Source organism: Epithele typhae, assembly GCF_022376455.1.
Source record: "Epithele typhae strain CBS 203.58 chromosome Unknown BXZ73scaffold_38, whole genome shotgun sequence".
Taxonomy (NCBI): Eukaryota; Fungi; Basidiomycota; class Agaricomycetes; order Polyporales; family Epitheliaceae; genus Epithele; species Epithele typhae.
In genome coordinates, this window is record NW_025954229.1 from 310297 (window position 1) to 327592 (window position 17296).

Consider the following 17296-nt stretch of genomic DNA (forward strand, 5'->3'; position numbering starts at 1 on the left):
ACACCCTATACGAGACGAGTTGGGCGTCATACGTGTGCCCAGATCTCTACATCATCTTCGTCTTGTGGTGAAATGTATACAGCTCGATGGCGGTCAGAAACAAACGCTTCCGATGTCAAATTTCTCCGATGACAAAGTCACATAAGGTGACGAGGTCACAAGTGTCACTGTACTCGTCACTATCGTCACTTCATCCTCGCGCGCGCCCGTCTACTCCAAGCATTCAACCACACGGTGAGACACGATGAGGGCTTACAATACACCACAAGCTTCTGTGAGACGCATGTGAGCATAAGAGCCAATACAGATCGTACCGCACGTACCCCGATCGAGGACGACGTCAACGAACCGGAAATATATGGTCGGATAGCCTCTTCAGAGCCCGAGAGTTCAGATCGTCGAGGTTCAGAAGACACGACTTGCACAGCGCTTGCTCCGGATCTGGAAGGACAAACGGTGTGGGATACGCGACCTTGTGCAGGTACGCGTCCGACTGCATGCTCATGATCAGAGCCGCCGCGGTGTCTTTGCAGAGGTTCGAGGTTGATTCGTCCAGCCGATTCCGGCACTGGTACTTCTGCTGAACGACGTGCAAAACGTGTCCAGCCCCATAAGAAGCGATCCGCGGGACCGAATCCAAGCAGAGCACGGTGTCCTCCGCAGAAAGCGTCTCCCGCTGGCCGTCGCCGTACATGAACCCGTCCGTGAGCCGCCTGCACCCGAGCTGTGCGCATCCGAGGAAGGCGAGGGGGAGGAGCGCGTGCTCGCCGGTCAGGCGCGCGAGGTTGACGACTCCGATCGCGTGAGCGGGGGTGCACCGCGGGAGCGTGTACGGCTCGCCGCGGGAGGTGGTCCACTTCTTCCATCCGTCGGGAGTGGAGGCGAAGCGCCGTTTGAGGTAATCCATTGCGGGCTCGTAGATCGCGTGACGCACCCAGCTCCGCTGAGCGCGTATACGTACGTCCGCGCTCGTTATGTCCTCATCCGCGCATTCCATCCGACCACCTCCGCTGTTACTGTTGCTACATTGCTTACATATGCACTAGTATATCTACGTAGCTAGCGTCGTCGCATACAGCTTCTCTCGTCGGTTGGTGCCGGAGAGCGTCGTCTCACCCCAGTTCCGTCTGCAGTCGTGTCTCGTCTCGTTCTCGTTCTCGTTGTCTTGTCCACGTCCACGCCCTCTCTCCCGCCTCTCTCTCCCTTCTCGTGCTCCCACTGGCGATCCTCCCCACTCCACACCGTAGCGCGACCCCCGGTTGCCTGCACATCAGCGGATATCTGGTACTTGTGGCCCAGCCGGATATAGGCAGAAAGCTGGTCGAAGGAGGGGTACAGCGACAGCTCGTCGGGTTCGGCGGCATCGGGACTGAGCGTGTACGCGGTACGTCAGAGAGGTCCTACATGCGAGACATGAAGATACGCACATGAGCAGCAGGGATCGGCCACGGCTGTGGAAAAGCATGTACAGGACGTGGTGCCAGTCACGCGCGGAGTCTGGCTCTCACCGTGGTATTGTAGTAGCGTGATCTTATCGACGGAAGGCTCTGTGCTGGACGCGATGTCGTCGGTGATGTGGAGGAAACGCATAGGTTGAACATGTCCTTGAAGATCTCCGAGTGCTGGGCGAGTACTCCTCGGTAGACTCGGAAACATACGCCCTCGACGATGAGATCGAGATTTCCGTCATCATAATATATCTTCTCTTCATTCTCGTGGGCGAATGTAGGTGCGCTAGTATCGGGAAGGCTGAGTGAGATGGCGCTATCCGAGTCGGGCTATGAGACCATTGAGCATGAGAATGGGCACAAGCCTTCATGTACGCTGATTCGCTTACCTCCAACCATGTTCCTGGCATGCCTGTCTCAACGATGTGGTTCTTGAATGGGGCGAGGTGATGAGGGGACGACTCGCCGCGGGATGTGAAGGCTGTCCAAAACCTTGGACGGACTGCCGCAGCATACACCACGTGGGCCAATCAGCCGCACTATTCGCCTTGACGCCATATAAGTATTATGATTCTGGGAACGACAACAGCAACGAGGTCTGCGTGCGTTGCATCGATGGTCCTAGTGACGTAGGTGCGACGTCGGATACTAGAATTTGCCTCTGCAAGGACAGCGTATCACACTAACTGAGAAGCGAATACTTTCCGGCGGAGTAAGAGTCGAACCAGGTCCATGAGATCGGCGATCGAGTCAGGCTTGGTTGATTGCGCCCATGCCGTGGGACATTCCAAGTTTGGCAGTATTTGCACGCCCACGCCACGTGACAGTTCGAGCTCCAGTGAACTGGCCGCATTCGGGGAAACAGGGGGAAACAGGGGGAAACTCAAGCTCGTGAGCAGGAATCACAGGGAATCACCCGCCTCCTCCTCCTCCTCCTCCTCCTGCAGCGCGATCCAGACCGAGATCCCAATGCTGCTTTCACTGTCCTCGGGGATCAGCCGATTACCGACGTGCAGCGCGCGGCCCGCACGCCGCTTGGTCCTGACTCATAGACCTCGTACAGTGCTCCAACACTCGTACCACATGGACGCGAAGTCACATACCACTTTCCAGTTTGGGAAACGCCGTACCACCACAGCTGGGCACTTGATCAACGCCGCGAGACACGCCGTGACAATCTTTAGAACCATTCATCTCGCCGCCGACACTACGCTCTCCCCCCACCAAACCGACATGTCTCAACCATCGAGACTTTTCCCCACTCCTTTCGACTACGACTACATCCAACCCCTCACTCTCGTCGAGCTCCGAATGGCATACTACTCGGGCAAGATCCGCGCCAAGCCCCTGTGGTGGGAGAAGATCCGCGATTCCGCTGTCGCCGCGAAGTGGCGGGCGGAGATGATCGACCACGACCGCGCCACGCACGACGGGTTCTGGGGAGGCGAGCGCCGCTCCGACGAAAGCGACAAAGAAGGACGGGCGAAGAAGTGGCCGCGAGACCCCCTTTCGGACGGACAGATCGAGTACATCTTCGACGAGCTCGTCTACGAAGCTTCTGTGCGCGAAAAAACCACCGGGATATTCGTGAGTGACATGTAAACCCGGCTTATGAGGCTCTCTCTGACGACGGCGCATCTCAGGCGAGTGCTATCAAGAAGGCGTGCGAGTCGCAGTCGCTCATCGACGGCGCGCTCAAAGCCCAGCTCGTAAAGGCAGCCTCTGCCTTCGAGAACGTCCCCGACGACGAGAAGGACTGGCACCCTGGTTCCGACAACCAGGTTCTTGACCTCGTCCACCCCTCTCTATATCCCATCTGTATCGGCCACACTCTCTTCCGTTCGTCCCCGGGCCCCCATGGAGCAGACCCCGTGCTCACTCTGCTCGACATCGACAAGTATCGTCAAGCACGCCCCGACCTTGGCAGGGGCGTTGACAAAAACACCTTCTCGGATTCCTACCAGTGGTTGCCGACGGACTTCGCCGTCTCCGCCGCCGGCGAAGTCGCCGCACTCGGGTACATCAACAACGCGCACCCGTCGCGGCACCGCGCGCTCTACCCCGCGGTCACGTCCATCATCGCGCGCTTCATCCCCATGTTCGAGCGCGTGCTCTCCGACGTGCTCTCCGCTCCGAGGGAGGCGCCAAGCCAGCTTCCGTACGAGTGGTACGCGGGCCTCGACGCCGAGTCGCCGACGTGGGACCCGGAGGCCCCGGCCGGCTACGAGGAGTGGGAGCACGAGCACAAGTGGCCGCGCATCCCGGACCCGGCGCCGTTCACCGCGCCCTCGACGGGCCGGCGCGTCGAGCTCTCGCTCAAAGGGCGCACCGTCCAGGTGATCGTCAAGCTCGCCGGCATCCACCTCACGCCCGAGAAGCCCGCGTACCCCGGCGGGGCGTGGCACGTCGAGGGCATGCTGAACGAGCGCGTCGTCGCGACGGGGCTCTACTACTACGCGACGGAGAACGTGGCCGAGAGCCGGCTCGCGTTCCGCCAGCGCGTCGGCAACGGCGACGCGGGCCTCGACCTCCCGTACGAGCAGGACGACCACCGGGGGTACCGCGCCGCGTACGGGCTCGGGCGCGATGAGCCCCTGAACCAGGTGCTCGGGCACGTCGTGGCCGCGGAGGACAAGTGCGTCGCGTTCCCGAACGTCTACCAACACCGCGTGGACGCGTTCGAGCTCGCGGACAAGACGCGCGCGGGGCACCGGAAGATCCTCGCGCTCTTCTTGGTGGATCCTCACGCGCGGGTTTTGTCGACGACGGACGTGCCGCCCCAGCAGCGCGACTGGGCGATGAGTGAAGCGGAGAAGTCGCAGGGCCTGCAGAGCTTGCCGCAGGAGCTGTTCGACATGATTGCTGGGCTCGCAGAGGACGGGCTGATGTCGCGGGAGGAGGCGAAGGAGCACCGGGAGAAGCTGATGGAGGAGAGGTCTGCGTTCGTCGACACACAGAACGAAGGATGGTTCGAGGAGGACTTTAGCATGTGCGAGCATTGAACTTTAAGTCGACGTACTTTACACCCTGTTGCATTAGTTCCACGATGTCTCACGAGCGCGAGTAGCACGCTCGAAAGCACCGTCACCGTCTAGATACGCCCGGCCGCATGCATCAAGCCGTGGGCCCTCAGCCGCGCGCTTCCTTCGCGCAACTCGAGCTCCACCTTCGTTTACCCGGGGCCTGCCCACGCGTCCGTCTCCGTCTCTCGCGCGTCGCGCTTTTTCCCGACCCGCCAGACCGATGATACATGCTTTATGGTGTCAGAAACAGGTCGATGTCGTACAGCTGCAGGGTGATATAATCAGTTTGTAGACCGAGTGGGCCAGAAGAAAATCATACGCACCGGCAACGTCATAAATTGAGATAATTCCGCGGTAGTACGCATGCGAAGAGACACCACAGCCACGGTCAGGAAGATACACGTAAAAACACACGACGCAAGCTGCACGCAAACAAACCCCCGTCCAATCGCTCCTACTGCCGCCGCGGAACGATGAGCCATCGAAGCAGTATGCACCCGATATGAGCACTCACTTCGAAGTTGAACAAAGGTTGAGGGTGCCTTGCTTCCATCTGTTCTAGAGATCGAAGAATGACGCTAGTCGGGGCAACGTCTCATGGTTGAGCTCGTTGCACTGATTCTGGATCTGGTCGCGACACTCCTCGCAGAACACGTCCATGTCGGGTTGAACGAACGGGGTGGGGTGAATAGGCAAGCCCCGACTAGAATCGTATTGGAAGTCTTCAAGTAAATCATATATCCCCCCCATGCAAGCCGCACCATCGTCGTCCATCCGTACATTCGGGCATGACACTTCCGGTCGACCGATGAGCAGAATTTGCATCTGCTCAATCCCGCGGGAGGTCAGCTTGGGTATGGCGTTGAAGCAGCGCTCGAAGTCTCCTGTAGACAGCGTCTCGTAGGTCCCGTCCGGGCGAGCGAGGCCCTTCAGCAACTTCCCGCCCAGCTGACAGCACAGCCGAGCGAGGTTGACGATCCCGATGGCGCTCTCGAGAGCGCATCCGGGGAGCGCGCACGGTTCGTCCCGAGAGTTCCACTTGTTCCAGCGGTCGAGGGTGGGAGAGAAGAAGCGCTCCAGATAATTCATGGCGGGCTTGTAAAAGGCGTCCATCTGGTACTTGTGGCCAAGACGGATGTAAGCGGACAATTCGTCGAAGCTGGGACGGTAGGTTTCGTCCCCGATACTTCCAGGAGGGGCTCGTTATTATGGGGGAAGAACTGTGGACAGTATGCGCACCTCATTAATGGTTTCATGTTATAGATGACGCGCAGAACATGACGCCAGTCGTGGATGGAATCCTGCAATTCGACGACGGGACATGGGTCGAGGTTCCCTCCGATGTCGCCTGCTTGATAGGACGCGGAGCCAAGAATTGACATGTCCTTGAAGACGGGTGAATGCATGGCGATTATCCCCGTATGCACCCGGAAATGGACACCTTGCACGGACAGGATGATAGTGCCATCGTCGAAGTAGAACTTCTCATCATCTTGGATCCTGGGTCGCTCGTCTGCTTCCTGCAGCGGAGCTGAAGTGAGATTCATGCAGTGATGCGAAGACACAATGCCTCACCTCCGATTGCATCGATGCAGAACAATGGGCGCTGGAAGTGAATATTTGGCTGGATCGTGGACGCGGGAAGGTGACAAGAAATTGATCGTCGAGGAGGCTCTTCCAAGGCGCGGGAACTACCGCAGCGTAGACCACGTGGGAACCCCAGGTATGGGAGTCGGCATGTCTAAACGTGCCAAAGCTTATACGGGTTCTTACAGAGCGCAAGACTAGACTCATCGACCTCGAGGGCAACCACCGCTCCCTTGAGCGAACACTTACTTCGGACTCGCCGACTCGGTCCACCCCGGCACCTCCACCCCGACCAGCTCTGGCAACGACTTCCACGCCTCAAAGTACACCTTCTGGCTCCACTGCACCACTCCCTCCCGGCACCCCTCGCACAACTTCTTCCCACTCGGCCCATCCATGTTGATGTACCCGATCAGCGGGTCCGGTGCGACGAAGATCCCCGGCTTGTGCCTCATCTTGTGCACGAAGCTCGTCGCGAACCGCCGGCACCCGCTGTCGTCCCCGCCTGGCCCCGCCGCGCTGCACGTCTCCGCGCTCGGCGCCGGGTAGATCGACAGGAACGTCTGCAGCGTCGCCTGCACCAGCCGCGGCCGCGCCGCCCAGCACAGCGCGACGTCCGCCGGCGTGAGCGTCTCCACCTCCCCGTCCGAGTACGCGAACCCGGACAGCAGCTCCGGCCCGAGCCGGCAGCACATCCACAGCGCCGTCGGGAGCAGCGTGGGCTCGTGGGTGAGGCGGGCGAGGTTGACGACGCCGATCGCGTGGATGTCCGCGAAGCCGGGGGCCGGGCGGAGGCCGTGGTCGACCCAGACGCGGAGGTCGTCGGTGAAGTGGCGCTTGAGGTGGGCGATGGAGGCGCGGTAGAGGACCGGCATGTCGTACTTGTGGGACAGGCGGACGTAGGCGGCCACCTGCTCGAAGGAGAGCATCGGCGGGTACTGGTCGAGGAAGCTGTGAGATGGGAGAGACGTGTGAGCGGCAGTGGAGCGGGTGTATGCGGGCGGGACGGACTTTGTGTGCCTTCGTGGCATGTAGAGACGGAGGATGTGGCGCCAATCCCGCGCTGAGTCGCCTGACATGCGCACTACTGGACAGCTTGAATGTGTCGGCGGTTGGGGGAGAGAAAAGAGGTCGACGAAGGCGGACGAGTGTTCGGTGAGAAGGCCCTTGTAGATGCGAAACTCGACGTTCTGGACGAGGAGGATGATGGACCCGTCCTCGAACCAGAACTCTTCGTCTCGGACATTCGCGGTGGTAGGCTCAGAGTGACCTGATTCGGCCGTCAAGCTCTCAGTAGGAGCCATCTGGGGCGAGCTGAGCTGGACAGGCCTCAATGAACCTGCCAATGGCCTGAAGCGCGTGTAAGAGGGCGTCTCTGTGTGGGATCGGGGGCAGAAACTCACAGATAGACGGGAGGAGCCGCCATTCGCCGGCTAGAAGGGAATACAGTCAGTGCATGCGCATTCAAACCGCAGCAGGGAGGACTGACCTGTGGTGGGAGGAGGGAGAACGCGGGAAGAGCGGAGGCCAAGTTAAGGTTTAGGCCACCGCTTTCGGGCGACGTCGGATTCCAGTGCCCGTCTCGGTCCTCGCCATCCGGCCTCCGCGGCCAACACGAGCCCCGCGTGGGATCGCGTTATCTAGAGCGCTCTCCATGGCTTGCGCGGAGGAATTCCGTGTGAGCGAGCTCCCTCAAGGCATGGATTCTGTAAATCAGCAGATCAGAACGACAGATGCATGGCGTGGTGTGGCCGCGGGCGTCATACCTTATACGACACCACTTGGGCCATGTGTGCTCCCAGGTCTCCACGGCGTCATGTCCGTGCTGTGATGAAACGTATACAGCTCGATAGCGGTCAGAGCAGTAGGTGGAGGACAAACGCAAAGGCGCCCGCGCCAAATCTGTGATGACGTTGCAAGGTCACATAAAGGGGCAGAGTCACATGTCACGGGACTAGTCATCTTCGTGACTTCCGTCGTCAAATTCGAACGTACGTGTTTGTCTTCTGCCATGTACGAACGACCAGTCAGGATCTGTTGGTATGTCCGGACACATCCCATAGCTCGTGCCGAGCCAAGGCACTAGGGCGGTGGGGTCTGACAGAGTCGTCACGGACCGTCGCCACTGCCCGCGAATTCTTCAGATGATGTCGCGGAGGCGTCGCCCGGCGGGAGCATGTTGTTGAAGACGGGCAAATGTTGGCATAGGACCCCGATGTGGACGCGGAACGCGACGCCGCTCACGACCAGAATGATCGTTCCGTCGGGATAGTGGAAGTTCTTGTCACAACGCAAGTGTTTCCCCCTCACTTATGTGCCCCAGAATGCATGGCGACGTTCAGAACATCAGTTGCCCATTCTGTCTTCGATAAATCAAGATGTAAGAAAGGCATATAGACAGGTCGTTTCGTCTTGCTTTGATACCCCACTATCCCCACCCCGCGCTTGTCTCTCCGGTGCAGGGGTCAAAATCTCATCGTCGGAGCGAAGGATACAACCAGATGGTGAGAGCCGATAAGTGCTTACTATATTCCACAAGATCGAGCAATTGTAGAAGACAGTTTCCTCTATCACACGCATGTGAGCGTAAGAAGGAAGACAAATCGTACCGCACGTACCGGGCCCAATCGAGGACGACGTCAACCAACCCGAAATATCTCGGACAACTTCTTCAGTGCCCGCGAGTTCAGATTGTCGAGGTTCACAAGACACGACTCGCACAGCGCCTGTTCCGGATCCGGCCGGACAAACGGCGTCGGATACGCGACCCTGCGCAGGTACGCGTCCAGCTGCATGCTGATGATGAGCTCCGCCGCGGTGTCCCTGCAGACGACGCCGTTCGACTTGCCCAGTCGGTTCCGGCACTGGTACTTCTGCTGGACCAGGTTCAAGGTGTGCCCGGCCCCGTAGAACGCGATCCGCGACACCGACTCCAAGCAGAGCATCGCGTCCTCCGCGGAAAGCGTCTCCCGCTGGCCGTCGCCGTACGCGAACCCGTCCGTGAGCTGCTTGCACCCGAGCTGCGCGCACCCGAGGAGAGCGAGGGGGAGGAGCGCGTGCTCGCCGGTCAGGCGCGCGAGGTTGACGACTCCGATCGCGTGCGCGGGGGTGCACCGCGGGAGCGTGTACGGCTCGCCGCGGGAGGTGGTCCACTTCTTCCACCCGTCCAGAGTGGGGGCGAAGCGCCGTTTGAGGTAATCCATCGCGGGGGCGTAGATCGCGGACATCTGGTACTTGTGGCCCAGCCGGACGCACGCAGAGAGCTGGTCGAAGGAGGGGTACAGCGACAGCTCGTCGGGCTCGGCGGCATCGGGACTGAGGGTGTACGCGGTACGTCAAAGGGGTCCTACATGCGAGACATGAAGATACGCACATGAGCAGCATGGATCGACCATGGCTATGAAACAGGATGCACAGGACGTGGCGCCAGTCACGCGCGGAGTCTTGCAGCCTTACCGTGGCAATTGCGGTAGCTGGATTCCCGTTGACGAAAGGCTCTTTACTGGTGGACGCGATGTTGTCGGAAGGAACGCACAGATCGAACATGTCCTTGAAGATCGGCGAGTGCTGGGCGAGTACTCCTCGGTAGACTCGGAAACATACGCCCCCGACGACGAGGTCGAGATTTCCGTCATCATAGTAGATCTTCCGTTCTTCCTCGTGGCTGAATGTGGCTGCGCTGTCCATGTTGGCCTGTGAGACAATCGAGCATGTGAATGGGCACATGTCTCAATGTACGCTGGTTCGTTTACCTCCAACCATGCTCCGGGAATGGCTATCTCAACGACGTGATCCATAGAGCCCATGGATGATGAGGGGAATACCTTGAAGGCTGCAGGTATCCCAGGGTTCTTCGTCATGCTGTCCGGGAGAGGGGCTCTGTCGCGGCGCGTAGGCTCGCCGGAGGCACCCGCTAGGGGCTGTCGTGGTCCCCGGCGGCGCGTTGACGATCACGGCGGCATCGGAGTCTGGGTACGCGTCGATGCTCGCGGCGTGACGTCGGAGCCTGGTGGGGGTGTCTACGGTCATGGTGTGCGGATGAGCCGGTACATGGTGAGTACGCACCTCGCACTCGTCCGGCGGTTGGAGCCGGGCCGCCGGGCCGTCGATTCAACTTGTGTAAACGTGTTCAAACTGCGATGCAGCAGTCCGGAGACTTGGATGGACTGCGGTACCAGCACGAACACTCTTGACGTCATAGGGCCCTTCTTGAATGGCAACATCTGCGAAGGGACACAGGCCACAAACGCCTGTGTACGTACTTTATTGAGAAATCGTGTCGCTGTACAAGGTCTACAAGGTCGTGCTGCAGGCCGACCGTCCGCTTCTCGGACAAATCGCACATTAAACCCAGGGATGGCACAATAAGAGACGTTTCATCGCACGTAGCACGACGCTCACACCGCGAGCGCCGTCCGCGCCTTCTCGATCAAGTCCGCACAGTCCGCCCCCCGCGGCCGGATCTCGCACGCGAACGGCTTCGGCTGGCTGTCCCGCCGCCCCAAACACCCGGGCAAAGACAATTTACAAACGAACTCGTCAGCGCACGCTCGCCCTCGCGCACAACGGACGACGCACCTGACGAACCCGGAGTGGTACTCGCCCGCGACGTCGACCCCCGCTGGGGCGCGCACGTCGAAGAGCGCGACGAGCCCCGCGGCGGCGAGCCAGACGTTCGCCTCCGCGAACTCGCGCCCGGGGCACAGCCGGCGCCCGAAGCCGAAGACGATCCGGCGCGGGTGGCGCGCGTCCGCCGTCGCGGGGTCCATCTCGAGCCAACGCTCGGGGCGGAAGGCGTGCGGGGCGGGGTACGCGGCGGGGTCTTGGGTCATGTTCCTGCGTGGGCGCGAGCGTGAGGATGGAGGGAGGTGGAGAAAGAGGGGAAGAACGAGGGGGGACGGACCAGCAGTTGGGGACGACCATGGTGTCGCCGGGGATGCGGAAGCCGTTCCAGCTGTCTTCGGTGCGCGTGTTGTGCGGGATCGCTGTGGGCGTTCTGGTCAGCCCCGCGCCCCGCGCAGCAGACAGAGAGCGCACCGAGGGGGACAGGACACCGCCACCTGCGCACACACATGTCAGCGTCGCGCCTGAGGAATGATCCCCGCGCGCGTCGGGGGGCCGAGCACGCAAGCACTCACCGGAGCACCTCGGCGAGCACCGCGTCGAGGTACGGCAGGCTCCCGCGGTCGTCTAGGTCGGGGACGCGCGCGCGGCCCACGACGCGGTCCATCTCCGCCTGCGCGCGCGCGAACGCCTCGGGGTGCATCACGAGCGCGAGCAGCACGTTCGAGAGCACCGTCACCGTCTAGATACGCGCGAGATAAGCGAAGGCGCGCGCGGGGGGGAGCGCGCTGTCAGTTAGCCTTGGGCGATAGGCGTATAAACGCAGGCAGGAAGGGGAGGCGCGTACCGTCTCCGAGCCGGCTGCGCGAGCGGTCAGCGGGATAGAAGGGAAGGGAAGGGAAGCGGGGGCGGGGAAACGGACCGGCGAAGATCGCGCCCGCGGCACCCTTGATGTCGTCCGCCTCCTCCGCGGTCGGGCCTCCACGAGCGAAGGTCTCCTCGAGAAGGCTCGCGGTGAATGAAGGGCGCGCGGTGCCGGCAGCCTGGCCGTGCCCAGAAGAGATGAGCGTTGAAGATACCAGAGGGATGCGGAAGATACGAACAATCTGGCTCCTGACGAGTTCGTACGGCGCGTTCATCAGCTCCTCAACGAGCGCGCGGATCCGGAACGCGTTGCGTTTGAAGCCCGCCCCGGGACCCCACGCGGGCAGCTCCTTGACTGCGTCCGCGGACCACAAGACCGAGCGGGAAGGATAAGAACGAAAGACGTCAGTGCGCGGCACACGAGAAGCATAGCGACGGCCGCAGTCCGCGGGAAACGTGGGACGCGCAAAGAAGGTTGGGAGACACGCACGGAGGGGGAAGAAGTCGACGAGCATTGATCCCGGGCTCCCGCCGCGGACCGTCTCCGTCGTCGTCTGGTGCGCGAGGCGCGAGTACGGGTCCTCGAGCGACGCGATCTGGTGCCCGTACGTGATGTCCATGATGATCCCCGTCGACCACCTGCGCCGCGCAGTGAGGGAGGTCAGCGTTTGAGATTTGAACAGCGAAGCAGGGTCCACCCCGGTACCAGTCCGGCGTGGTCCCGCGCATGATCCCCGGTGTACCCCTCGCGGGAGCAGAGGCGACTGGACCCGCAGGCCGTCTGATAGCAGGTGGGTGCGGCGAGGGGGTGGGATGCGTACCTGTTGATGTGCGAGAGAAAGTCGGCGGGGGTGTCGAGCAGTCCGGCGAGAAAAGTGTAGGTCTCGCGGAGCTGCACGGTGCGGTAGCCGTCGAGGGCGGACTTCGTCTGAAAGTTGTCGTGCATCCACTTGCGGTGGCGCTTGTGGCGCTCGCCCATCTTCAAATGGGTGACGACGTTGTCCCAGCCCATTCTAAGGCGCCCGCGAACGCACACGAGAAGCGGAGAGTGGGTGAGCGGACCTCGATGGCGAAATACGTGGACTTCGAACTCACAGTTCGGCGAGGAGGATGAGCCGGGGACGGTCCGAGAAGTTGGAGCTCTTCTTCTCAAGGAGCTCCTGCGCCGCACGGAGGGTGTTGAGGATGAGGACCGGGCGTTGGAAGATTTTGGCGTAGACAACTTCCCCTGAAAAGGCAGTGAGTAAGAGATATGCTACGGCAGTGATACACGGTGACTGAGCCGCACCGTATTGCTTGCCCCATTCCGCGAACGTTTGCTCCTGGTACATTTGTGGAAGTTGATGCACGTTTCCGAGGACCGGGAGCGCAACCGGGCCCGGGGGCAGTGGACGCGGTTGTTTCGTAGTTTGGGTAGTATTTAGGTGGGAGAGGGACAGCCGGAGAAGGAAAAAGAGAAAGGCGGCGAGCCCGACGGGAGTCAGGATAGGGCTGAACGCATCCATGGCGAGGCAGGAATGGGTGGCAGACAGAAGGCAGATTGCCGGGCTTTATAGCGAGAGCGGAGCTAGCTTCTCGAGCGGAGATGGCTGGTCGCGCAGAGCGTTCCCACTCGCCGTCAGAGTGCGCGCCATGAGAACCAGGGAGGGGGAGCCGGTGTGTCCCCGCCGGGGTTCGCAGAGGAGTCGGGGAGAGCCGAGAGAGAGGATGGCGAAGAACTCCATCGGGGTGAGCCCCCCCGATGCGCGATCTACGCGTCGCGGTGCAGGAGCGCGCTGATGCGGACGGATAGACGACGTCCGAGCCCTAGGCCTCGGCCTCAGGCCTCAGGCCTCAGACCAGAGACCTCGGGGTCCTGAGGCTTATTGAGACTCCCAGGGGCGGCGCGTGGGGCGGACGCGGCGGGGCAGAACAGTCACCGGCCTGGCGGTGGCACTCGCAGCGTCCAGGGGAGGGGACAACAGACCGGGGGAGGGGCAAGCAGGGGAAGAACCAAAGAGGGGGGCGCGGGGCGTGTGATCAGGTCGAGAGGCGATGGCAGAGATGGGAATGGGAAGGCTCCAGGAGGCAGAGGGCGGGAGACGCAGGGCAGAGCGGCATTGTTGGAAATTCTTCGCGCCCGGGAGCGTGAACTTTGCTCGTTACGTAGGTCATCAAGGGTGCACCTCGCGATCGCCGTCATCCGCCTGCTGTCCAAAACCTGCAGTATCAAGAGCTTCTGCAGAAGGATGGAGTCAATGCGGGTCGAAGACAGGATAGTGAGCGGGCGAGCTGCGAGGCTTGGATGTGGCCGTCTGGGGCGTTCGCCAGGGCTGAATGGAGTAAGAGGGAAAGCAGCAGAGCAGGCATCGATGCCGACTCTGCGCAATTTGCTCTCATCGTGGGAGCAATCCTCAAGAAAGCCATAATTAGACCATTGCATATGGTTGAGTGGTGTAGTGGTTATCACTCCTGTCTTACACACAGGCGGTCGTCGGTTCGATCCCGGCCTCAATCATAATATTTATCTGCACTTTGAAGTTTTTGATCTCTTGAAGAGTCCGCGCGCCTATCGTTGAACTGAACGCCTTGGGTATGAGCTGAGTTCCGCCTACATGGATCCCCCGGAGATATCACCGATGTGTCACACAGTTCTCATTGCCCGATGATATCGCCGATGCCCGTAGAGCAACGGCCGTGGGAAGACTCTGACGCAGGCGGTGATGATGCGGCATTCCGCCAAACGCAACCTGGACACAACCATCATGTATCATGGACCTGGTGCGGCGCGTTTTCCGGTACGAGACCTGGACTTTGCTGTCCTGCATCCCCTCACCCACACAGATGGCCCGGGGGAACGCATGCTACGCGTGCCCCGCTTTATCATGTCGAGAATCGAGAATGCGACCAGAGCGCGTCGCGATCGCCTAGAGGCTAGAAGTGCCCGTCTTACGTGCACCCCAGCGCCTCCGAGTCCACTGTGCCCGCCCCGTCTCTTACGACATGCAGCAACTTACCGATCCCAGAGTGTCCGGCAACCAAGACGGACACATCCTCCAGTGGCGCCGCATTCAATCTCGTCGGGGTAGCTTCAATCCCCGATCTGCCTTCGCGTTCCCGACAACCGGAAGCGCAAGGGCGGCGGCGAGCACGCGACACCCACGGGGGCGTTCTAGCTCCCTTGGTGGCGCAGAGAACGAGGTGAGCCCGCTCGCCAAGTGAACTTCTTATGGATATCCAGGTCTGAGAAAGTTTGGCGCAAATTCACCGCACAAATCTTAGCAGAATTCGTTGGGAAGAGCTCGATTTCGAGTACGTATGCGCTGTTTGTTCATTCCCTCACTGGCAGTTATGTTTTTCTCATTTCTCACCATCAGGACAGTTATTCCGTGTATACGCCACCAACTGTCTTTAGGCCTGTCAAAGTTCTTGCGACGACACTGGACAGAAATCCCAGACCTGGATTGATCACTGTCGCGGATCGCTGAAAGAAGCCCGCCATTCCTGGTTCATCTGGGTGAGCCTCCGTCTCTCACGAGGTCGCAGGCGACCCAATTAATGACTCCGTCTCTCGGCAGAAAGTACACGAACACCGCGTGATGGCCCGTGCCGCACTAATCGCATGAGCCATCAACCACGGTCTCTTTTGTTGGGCGGAATACTGCGCTCAGATGTGAGTGTCGGGCGGGCTCGAGCCCGCCCGACATAACTGTACGCAGTGCTTTCCCTCCGCGCCTTGGGATGGCGTGGGTTTTGGGCAAGTTATGGCATCCAGCACTCCGTCGACGCGTCAGTGCTATACTCCTGTTCGGCCCCGTAGAATGCCTCCGATCGTACTTCTCCGAATACAGCTTCTCAAGTTCTTTCCACGGCGAGAATCCGGTATGTCGCCCGAGTTTGCATCACGCTCACTGCGCCAGTGTCATTCCTGACGACGACATCGGTGTCTAGACCTCAGCCGCCCCGAATAGTTACGCCGCACCTCTGCGGCGTCGTGCATGCCCATGCCCTCAGGCCTCAGGCAACGACCCACCCCCAATCGCCTCTCGAGAGTCCCCATCCAAGACAACGCGCCCCCGCACCCAGCGCTCCCGCCCGTCGTAACCATCTCGCCATCCTCGCGCACGTCACCCGCGCCTCCGCCGCGGCAAACGCCACCACCCCAGAAGCTGGGGCCCGCTCCCGATGTCCCGATGCCGCCGCCGGACGCACGCCCGATATGCCGTACGCTCCCACGCGCCCCGGCGCGGTCGCGCGACAGGTGCGCGAGGCGGGTGACCGATTTGTACGTCACGGCTGCTCCGGTCGCGCGTGCGTGTCGCGTCTCGGCCTGCGTGTTGTGCATTCTAGCGTCGGAAGGCGGTGGTGCCGGGGCGCGGTGGGGCGGCGGTAGTACGGTTGACGGTGAGGCCGCGCTGCGATTGCTAAGGGACATTGGATTTTCAGCCCGGGCTTTGTGCGCCGTGGACGGTCTGGGTAGGTTGCCGTTCTGCTCTGGGCTTGGTGCCCGTGCCATAATCATTACCGAAGTGCTGAATGGTACTGGATGGCATTCTGGGCACCAACGTGCGTCGGGAGAAAGGCGGATGGGACCGAGCTGGGACTCAATGAGCCCAATGCGAACCGACGTAACAATTCGTTATTTTTCGCTCTCGTTGTCATTTCAAAATATGCACAAGGCCGCAGGCTTTCGGTGACATGCAATTCGAATTGACGACCGAACCTCTACCCGCAGAGACGTAGACCAACATGCCGAGGCTATCCCGACTCGTCGAAAAGACCTCTGGCAGCCTGATACAGGCGAAAATGACTTATAGACCCTTACTAGCGCGGCACCAGGACCTCTCCCAATTTGTCGAAAAACAGCCCGGCACACAATCCCAGCCTTCACCAGTTGTCATACAGGTCATGGAAATGCTGAGAAGCGTTGATCGGAAGCCATAGTTGCCGTACCTCCTTTTGCATTCTTCGCTCATTTTCCTACTATCACCTGTGCCATCGAAAATACCAGGTGCCTGTCTGCTTCAGTCGACGGGTAGCGACTCAGACGTCGTGGGGTGAGAAAAGATGCGCGGGACTTTGGCGACTTGCACGACTGGCGCCCCATGGGTTCCGTGCAGACAGATCTCGAGCCCACACATAGAAACACAACTAATCGCATCGCATCATATCATATCATACATAGGTGTGACATCTCACATCTCGCTGTGCGGAGTAGCAACCTCAGGCCGAGCCGGCGGTAGGCGGGCGAATCGGGCTCGGCTTGTCCGTGAGGACCTCGTTGAGCACCGAAACCCGGCGGGGGTCGCCAAAGCCGGGGTTCGCAGAAAGCTCCTCGACGACCCTGCACGCCGCGCGTCGTCACGATGAGCACGCGTGGAATCGGGGACCCTGAGAAAACGAAAGACGCACTCGACATTGAGCGACGAGGTGACGATGTTGGATTGCCTCGCGCCGAACACGATGAACCGCTGGAACAGCTCCGCGGTGAAGAACGCGCCGACCGCGCCGACCTAGTAGAACAGACGTGCAGCCACCCCGTCAGCGCGGGATACACATCCAGGGCCAGAGACACGGTGAAGACGCACAGGGTTCCTGGTCTTCGGCGCGGGGACGGCGACGACGTCCTTGAACGTGACCGTCGCGCCGGTCTCGCCCTGGACCTCGCCGCGGATCGTGTTCTTGTAGTTCTCGCGGGAGAGGTGCTTGCCGTTGAGCGTGATGCGCGCATCCTGGGAGACGAACGCGTCGAAGGCGGCGTCGAACGCCTGCTGCGTCTTCGCGGAGTAGAGCGTGCGGACGTGCTGCTGGACCCAGTCGGGGAGCACGGGG

At 60.8% G+C, this 17296-nt stretch overlaps 6 protein-coding genes and 1 non-coding gene across 7 annotated transcripts; 3 read left to right on the forward strand and 4 right to left on the reverse strand.

The window, feature by feature from the left end:
* Nucleotides 1-2759: 2759 nt before the first annotated feature.
* BXZ73DRAFT_91092 (uncharacterized protein) lies at nt 2760-4450 on the forward strand (the record flags this gene model as incomplete). Its single annotated transcript, XM_048025860.1, has 2 exons — nt 2760-3035; nt 3092-4450. The coding sequence occupies 2 exons, from the start codon at nt 2760-2762 to the stop codon at nt 4448-4450; spliced, it is 1635 nt and encodes a 544-aa protein (XP_047876078.1).
* A 579-nt stretch (nt 4451-5029) lies between these two features.
* BXZ73DRAFT_103216 (uncharacterized protein) lies at nt 5030-6058 on the reverse strand (the record flags this gene model as incomplete). Its single annotated transcript, XM_048015507.1, has 3 exons — nt 5030-5630; nt 5711-5991; nt 6047-6058. 3 exons carry the CDS (start codon nt 6056-6058, stop codon nt 5030-5032), a joined length of 894 nt encoding a protein of 297 aa, XP_047876079.1.
* A 245-nt stretch (nt 6059-6303) lies between these two features.
* Nucleotides 6304-9745, reverse strand: BXZ73DRAFT_49905 (uncharacterized protein; the record flags this gene model as incomplete). Its single annotated transcript, XM_048020339.1, has 5 exons — nt 6304-6996; nt 7066-7408; nt 8764-8865; nt 8930-9357; nt 9428-9745. 5 exons carry the CDS (start codon nt 9743-9745, stop codon nt 6304-6306), a joined length of 1884 nt encoding a protein of 627 aa, XP_047876080.1.
* A 710-nt stretch (nt 9746-10455) lies between these two features.
* BXZ73DRAFT_49925 (cytochrome P450) lies at nt 10456-12990 on the reverse strand (the record flags this gene model as incomplete). Its single annotated transcript, XM_048020342.1, has 12 exons — nt 10456-10546; nt 10637-10894; nt 10962-11043; nt 11096-11118; nt 11197-11363; nt 11469-11482; nt 11544-11664; nt 11725-11840; nt 11976-12124; nt 12307-12498; nt 12581-12713; nt 12774-12990. 12 exons carry the CDS (start codon nt 12988-12990, stop codon nt 10456-10458), a joined length of 1563 nt encoding a protein of 520 aa, XP_047876081.1.
* Nucleotides 12991-13519: 529 nt separating this feature from the next.
* On the forward strand, nt 13520-14932 carry BXZ73DRAFT_79004 (uncharacterized protein; the record flags this gene model as incomplete). Its single annotated transcript, XM_048022985.1, has 6 exons — nt 13520-13630; nt 13692-13910; nt 14152-14417; nt 14474-14665; nt 14706-14776; nt 14880-14932. The coding sequence occupies 6 exons, from the start codon at nt 13520-13522 to the stop codon at nt 14930-14932; spliced, it is 912 nt and encodes a 303-aa protein (XP_047876082.1).
* Nucleotides 13910-13982, forward strand: BXZ73DRAFT_t146. The gene has a single exon. It is a non-coding gene; the product is annotated as a tRNA-Val (tRNA).
* Nucleotides 14933-16878: 1946 nt separating the features above from the next.
* BXZ73DRAFT_34740 (uncharacterized protein) lies at nt 16879-17280 on the reverse strand (the record flags this gene model as incomplete). Its single annotated transcript, XM_048017856.1, has 2 exons — nt 16879-16977; nt 17038-17280. Coding segments are annotated over 2 exons (342 nt in total), but the record flags the coding sequence as incomplete, so codon positions are not given.
* Nucleotides 17281-17296: the final 16 nt, after the last annotated feature.